Here is a 7,241-nt window from a genome sequence, read left to right on the forward strand (position 1 = left end):
CTGTAAGGTAGTACAAATCAATCACATAAGCAGTTTGAAGACTTGTACATTTATTTAGTAGTAACAAATCTACACACAGATACACTCTGGCATGCAAAGACAATACACCCATACAAACTGCTCAACACTGACTGTTACTCACACACTCTTTCATGACCTGTCATTACGGACACATTAGATCAATAAAACAAAGAACCAGTATCACTACGTACTACTAAATAGTAACAATACATTTAGTTTTCTCCACACTCAAACAAACAATATAGAGTGCTGCATGAAGCATCAAGAATAGGGTCAACTCTCTAATTTAGTACAAGGATAGATTGCGTACAATGAAAATATATCACATACTCTAAGTGCCAAGATAACAAACCCAATCTATATATTAATTTCATTGTACTTTGTGAATAAGCTAAGCACAAACTATATTGTTAAAAAAAACATAAATGTCTGTGCATTACGTTCTCAACTGATTCGTCTTTTAGAATTGCATACATGTACATTCTTTAAATCAATGGGCTGTTTCATAAGGAGTTAATGGAGTTATGCTCAATTTTAATTTTCCAATGATCCCTGTTGATCTAGCTTTATGAAACGGTCCATTGAAATGCTAAAAGTTCAGACAACACAGTCCATAAAGAACGACCAAGTCACTGTTTTTATCTAGCAGGAGATAAAGCAGCTTGCAAAAGACATTGCACTAGCACTGCTGATAATCACTGGCAGTAAACTTTAGTTGTGAAAAGCTATAATTCTGCAAAATACAGTTCCCTGTAAACACAGAAACACAACTAATTGTGTCTGAATAGACATAACAAGCAACGGCAGTGCTGTGATTTTAGTGTTCCACCATAAACATTCAATACAATGATAATGTGACATCAGAGAATACACACTGACATTTAGGATATGTCAATTTGCAGCATATTTCTTGATATATCGATCATTAAGATAAAGTCATAAATATAATAAGTAATATAGTATACATTTATATAACCAGTACTGTATATGGATATACAAAATACTTGTCATTTAGAAACATCGACACTTTCACAACGAACAAAAATATCCCCTTATAACAGCAGCTTTTATACTGAAGACTGCCAAAACAGTATAGCACATGTACATTTATTCTTAAATGAGGGCCACACACAATGTTAACACACCACTGGTCGGGGAAAATCTTCCCATAAACCCCTGCTTTGGTACTTTAATAACATCCAACAGTGATAAACCTACTAATAAGTGATCAACCTACCAAGATTAGATGAAAAATGTGCAGAGGTAGGCACATTGTCTGTAATAAATCACACTGACATACTTGCAAATGCTCCAAAAAGATAAACTGTGCAGTATCTAATGGCCGAACAAGCACCAAAACAGGTATTTTATCACACACTTGTGTACTTGATCGATTTATTGATTATTCGGTAAATACAGAACAAGGGGTTTGAAAAAAAAGAGGACCCAGGGCCAAATTAAAAAAATTGGTTTTCAGGTAAAACCCTTAATTTTTGTAGTTCTGTCAGCATAATTTCTGATGCTCTGAAAGATGTCTTATTAGTTACATTGCAGCATCTTCATTTGTTGTAAAGCCATACAAAACTGTTTTAATAAAACATCTATGGTCACACTTTAGTTTGGGGAACACATATTCACTATTAACTATGACTTTTGCCTTAATAACTCCTAATTTACTGCTTATTAATAGTTAGTAAGGTTGTTGTTAAGTTTGGGCTAGGGGTAGGATTAAGGGATGTAGAATATGCATTAATATCTGCTTTATAAGTACTAATAAACAGCCAATATGCTAGTAATATGCAAACTAATAAGCCACTAGTTAATAGTGAGAATTGGTCCCCAAACTAAAGCGTTACCCCACCTACCTTATAACACACATGCACAACAGTTTTGAAACAACGGAAACAAACCTATTATTCCCTATAGCATTAATGATTTAAAACATTTCACAAACAATTCAAATTTCTGTTTCCAGAAAAAAAGTAACAATTCTTGGCTGCACGTCAAAGTGTTGTGGTCTTATTCAATCAAAAGTTGAGACTGTGAGAGATGCTTTCAGCTTGAGAACAGTTAAATAAGTCCCACGCTGTTGCATAGACATCTTTGTATTTGTTATCAGAGCACAGAGAAAGGGTTTTCCATGTCAACATGCTTACCAAAAAAATATATAATTTAAAGTATTAAAAAAAAAGGAAAAATGTAAATCTAGTCCAATTATCATTTAGCTATAAAGCATATATATTGTTTTAATTATTGAAATCAAAATATTTACAACAAAAAATCTAAATCTAGTCCATATATCATACAAGTTATGAAGTAAAGTATATATATTTTTTAAAACCGCTGGATCCACTGGTTTGTAACAGCTATGAACAAATGTCCTTGATTGAAAGTCATGGCCAGATTTCTATACATCCTTTTAATAAAATTGAAATGAATGTACTATGTTACGAACAGTGCAAATACCACATTGAAAAATGAATACACTAACTATCAGGAATTATATACCGGTGCTATTGTGCATTATAAGGTAAGAGACTAAATTTAACTCAATAACAGTCATCTTGGTCCACACACCCTTACAATTCATTCACTGTCCCTTAATCATTGGGCGCACCTGTATGTATCCTCACCTGAGACAAGTACTATGATTGTAAGAAAGTGATTATGGAGCTGATGAAATCCAAAGGCTTGTCAGCATGAATCCAGTGACTGGCATCTGGGATGTATTGGATATCAGCACTAGGAAAAAGTCGCTGGATTTCAGGGTAATCCTCAGAGCTAAGAGGATAACCAAGGGGTATGGCAGGAAAACAGAACCAGACTTAATAAACATGTGTTTAAGACACTTCAAACATTCAAAAGTGAAAGAGAAAAGTGACGCTTAATATTCAACAGTATTATTGATCTGACTGTACTGACGCTGTTAAATGAGAACTGAACTGAGCTGGACGATGACATCAGTTTTTGCAGAACTGATTTATAGATGAAATTAACCTATTTAATAATTGATGATATTTACAACAGAACTGAATCAACACTGAACTGACTTCAGCTGAACAACAGCCCGAAATTAATAATTTTAAAGATTGAAACAATCAGCATTGTATAAAGCACTATATAAATATTGGTGACTTAACTTGAGTTGACAGAGAGAGATTATATTAACCATAATGATGCACATGTGTACAAGTAGGGTTTTAAATAAAGTTATTACCTTATGTACGCTGAGCTACTGCCGCCCAAGAAAAGAGTTGGACCCTCATAGGTGGTTTTAAAATCAGGAAAAGCCATGATGTCCTCTAGGTGGTTTGAGATGGCTTCCAGGTTAATCCTCCAGCCATAGTCACCATTTTGCTCCTCCAGGTTAGTGAGAAGGAACTGACGAACTGAACGCTCCTGCAAACAACATAAATGTGGGTGATTACATTGAAATGCCACTATAACAATGTTCCAGTTAACTATATACCGTATAAGGCTTGTGTGTGGACATGGCTACCTTAACTATCTTCCTGAGCTGGTCTTCAGCCAGTCTTCGTGCTGTGGAACGTGGGATATCACTGGCTATCTTCACCTCCTTCATTGCCTGGATGTAGGCAGGGAAATTGGTGCGGGCTGAAGTCTGAGAGGGACTTATATCCACAACAACCAATCCTTCCACTAAATTAGGCTGAATTAGAGAGACAAAATAAAATGTAATAACATATTTTGCCTACTATATGGATACAATTAATTGTAAGCATCTGACTTGCTTATTTACTTTTTTATAATATATATATATATATATATATATATATATATATATATATATATATATACACACTGTATATACTGTACACACATACACAAAAGATTTGGGGGTCTTGAGATTTTTGAAGTCTCTCCTGCTCGCAAAGGTAAATTATTTGATCAAAAGTATAGTACAAACAGTAATATTGTGAACTATTATAAAATTTTCTAATTACAATTTTCATTTTATTCGTATTTTATGATGTAATTGCAAAGCTGCATTTTCAGCAGCCATTTCTGTGCTCAAGAAAAGTTTCTTATTCAAATCAATGTTGAAAACAGTTGTGCTGCTTAAAATTTTTGAAGGAACTGAGATTTGTTTGTTTTTTCAGGATTCATGAAATGACATTTATGACATTTTATAAGCCAAACTAACCTTGTCTTGTTATAAAAAGGTCAAATGATTAGATATTTTAAGAGACGTACAGACAATGAGAGCATGTTGTTTTTCCCCAGCATGTTGGTTGCACCACATGACTTTGATTTAGGAGATAAAAAGGTCAAATATTTATAATATTTTTACAAAACTGTTTTACTGTTTATTTTCTAAGACATATACAAAAAAATGCCACACTGCTTTCTTGAAAATCTTCACTCTTATAATGAGCCTTTTTTATCTTCATTTTAATATAAGGACAATTGTATCACACTGACATTTTACCTTCATGCCCCCTAAAAAAGATCCAAATTATTAATATATGATTTTTAATTTTTTCATCATATAAGTGGTCTATTCAAATGACTGAGTGTGAATTGCATTTTTTAAGTATTTTTGAATAAATGAATAGATCATCATGACCTTCATGTCACTGACCCTTTGGCCTACTATTTGATGTTAAGTTGTGGTTGCATGAAAGAAATTATACAGCATGTGTTACCTGAGATAGAGCTGTCGTCATAGCAACCTTTCCCCCCATGCTGTGTCCAATCAGGACACACTTCCCAATGTGCAGCTGTCCAAGCAGATGCGTCAGATCGTGGGTCATTGCTTCGTAGGTCAAGACAGGACTGTGTGGGCTTTTGCCATGGTTACGAGCATCTACTGTCAGCACCTAACTAGACAAAAGTACAGTCAGGACACTCGCACAGACTGTTCTGAACAGCCCACAGCACCTCTTAACCACTGGAGAAACTGGAAGCATACCTTCCTGCCTGTCCGCTGCACCAGGGACTTGGCTATGGAGTGGAAGTTTGACTTGCTCCCAAATAAGCCATGAAGGAACACCAATGGCGTGCTGTCTACCGTCCCATCAAACACATCGTAGGTCAAGTTCACAGCACTAAGAGAAAGCAAAGTAGACAAGGATGAAGACACTGTAAAAAAAAACGATAGTAATTTTAACTGTAAAAATGCTTCAGTAAAAAAAAAATTAATTGGTTAACATACAGAGAAAAACTGTAATAGACCTATCCTTACTATTCATGTAATTTCACAATAAAGTACTGTTAGATGTACCATTTTCAGAAGTAAAAAAAAGAACAAATCACATTATAATTTAGAGTGAAAAGCCATCAGCTGACATTCACAGAATTCTGTGTGACACTTCACATTTGATCGTTTCTTTTCTTTTTTATATAATTTATGTACATTAGGGTTTTATGTTACATCTTAATGTTTATTGGATTATCATATTGCTGTCCGTTATGGTGTTTTGTATGTGTGGATGACACTGTGCACCAGCATCAATATATTATTTACCTCCACTAAAAGCTACTTGTGATTAACTCTAATTCATAATGTATATCTCTTTACCCCGTTATTATGGTGGATGTTAGTATATTTTCAAGGTACAACACAGATTTTAGTAGCAACGTGGCCTTGCTAATTCAGCAGAAAAGAGCTGTTGGATTTTTATTATTGTTGTTCTGTAAATATGTTTACATTTCACTGTATTTTTACAGAATTATTCTGGCAAACACAGCTGCCAGTTTTTAGACACATGGCCTTGTTTAATAGAATCATAACGAAAGAACTAAGTTATATCTATAAAAGACAAAACAGAACAAAATGTATAATTAGCCATTTTGCTGTGGTTTTACTAATGTTTTTTTATTAAACTACCAACGGCTAATTTGCTAATGCGATAACATACAGAACGCGCAGGTAACCACTTTAAAATAAAGTAAATGGAACTTTATATTGCAACAGCTCTCCCTCACACATGCATTCCTGAGTAATTAACAGTATTTGAACCGGAAGATTTAAAATGAAGCACCTGACGGCTCGTGCGCTGTCACTGCCAGCGCCGTCCAGTCGCGAGACTCCACTGCAAAAATCCCGAAATCCCGTTACAGATAAACATGACAACGGGCCACAAAGCACTCCCCTGGTCAAATTACGGCACATGGCACTCATGGCAAAATTTGACATGCTAAAACCTGTGTCCGGACTTCATTCATTCATTCGACCGGGATTGGAGTCTTCAAAGGTCGTGATGATGTTTAGCTAACACTAGGGAAACAGCGCTACAGTGTTGCCAGATCTCGCTGGATAAACAAAATAAATGCTCTATCGTTGAAACGTGCACTAAACATACATTATAATTCGGTTAAAATGCATTTATATGAATCTAAAATGTATTTAACAAAAGTAATTGAAATGTTTCATTTAAATAACTGCTATCTAAATCAATAACTAAATGCTCTCTTGCACACACATCTATAATATTACGCATTTACACATTATTCGGGAAGTGAGAAAGCACTTGCAACCCTAAAATCGTGACTTTGTTTGATGATATTGAATGGTATATCTATGATGTTACATTTATAAGCAACTTTATGAAAAACAACAACAACCCGAAAGTTGTACAAAATAAGCGGTCATGGCAACACTGCCGCACGAGAACCTAGACGTGATGCGTGATGTCACTACGTCGTGCGTCTATAATGCCTGCTGCAACGATATTAAAATTGCAGATACCACACATTTAGAAATAATATTTTGTGTACTACATATGAACGTACACGAGAGGCAATCAATTAAAGTAGGAGAAAATAAAACAAAAAGAGAAAAATGTATTCTGATATCAGTAGTATTGCCCATATTACCCAGATAGTGGCGCCACAGACCAAGACAACAGACTTCATGATGCGTTTATGCAACCAAACGGCTTTCATGCGTTACAAAGAAAAGAACAGTTCGTTAAAAAATACTAACAATGTTTATTGGAAGCTGAAAATTAAATAAGAAATGCTTTAAGCATTGAGATTATAGCCACCCATATATTAATTGGGTGTCTTATTTCAGATGAATATCACTTAAAGGGATACACCCAAAAAATAAAATTCTGTCATTAATTATTACTCACTCGCATGTTGTTGCAAACCCAAGACTTTTGTTCATCTTCGGAACACAAACTAAGATATTTTTGATGAAATCTTAAAGCTTTCTATCTAAGCAACCACTTTAGCACTTCAAAAAGTTCATA

The 7,241-nt window shown here is 34.6% G+C and overlaps 1 protein-coding gene across 1 annotated transcript; it reads right to left on the reverse strand.

Moving 5' to 3' along the window:
- Window positions 1-33: 33 nt before the first annotated feature.
- Window positions 34-6,286, reverse strand: abhd11 (abhydrolase domain containing 11). The gene is made up of 6 exons (XM_077233233.1): window positions 6,027-6,286; window positions 4,955-5,090; window positions 4,689-4,862; window positions 3,521-3,691; window positions 3,239-3,420; window positions 34-2,802 (listed from the first exon to the last, which is right to left on the reverse strand). Exons 1-6 carry the CDS (start codon window positions 6,179-6,181, stop codon window positions 2,667-2,669), a joined length of 954 nt encoding a protein of 317 aa, XP_077089348.1. The 5' UTR covers window positions 6,182-6,286; the 3' UTR covers window positions 34-2,666.
- Between the last annotated feature and the right edge of the window lie 955 nt (window positions 6,287-7,241).

This window comes from Siphateles boraxobius, unplaced genomic scaffold (assembly GCF_051911475.1).
Source record: "Siphateles boraxobius isolate OS27281-9 unplaced genomic scaffold, OSU_SipBor_1 18, whole genome shotgun sequence".
NCBI classification, from domain to species: Eukaryota; Metazoa; Chordata; class Actinopteri; order Cypriniformes; family Leuciscidae; genus Siphateles; species Siphateles boraxobius.

Excerpts from the sequence above, each read along its gene's own strand:
- abhd11 (XM_077233233.1), bottom strand. The coding sequence starts at position 6,181 with ATGTCAAATTTTGCCATGAGTGCCATGTGCCGTAATTTGACCAGGGGA. Across the intron at positions 4,863-4,954 it reads TGCAGCGGACAGGCAGGAAG|GTGCTGACAGTAGATGCTCG; the intron begins GTATGCTTCCAG and ends TTGTCTAGTTAG. Across the intron at positions 3,421-3,520 it reads AGCTCAGGAAGATAGTTAAG|GAGCGTTCAGTTCGTCAGTT; the intron begins GTAGCCATGTCC and ends TGTTGTTTGCAG.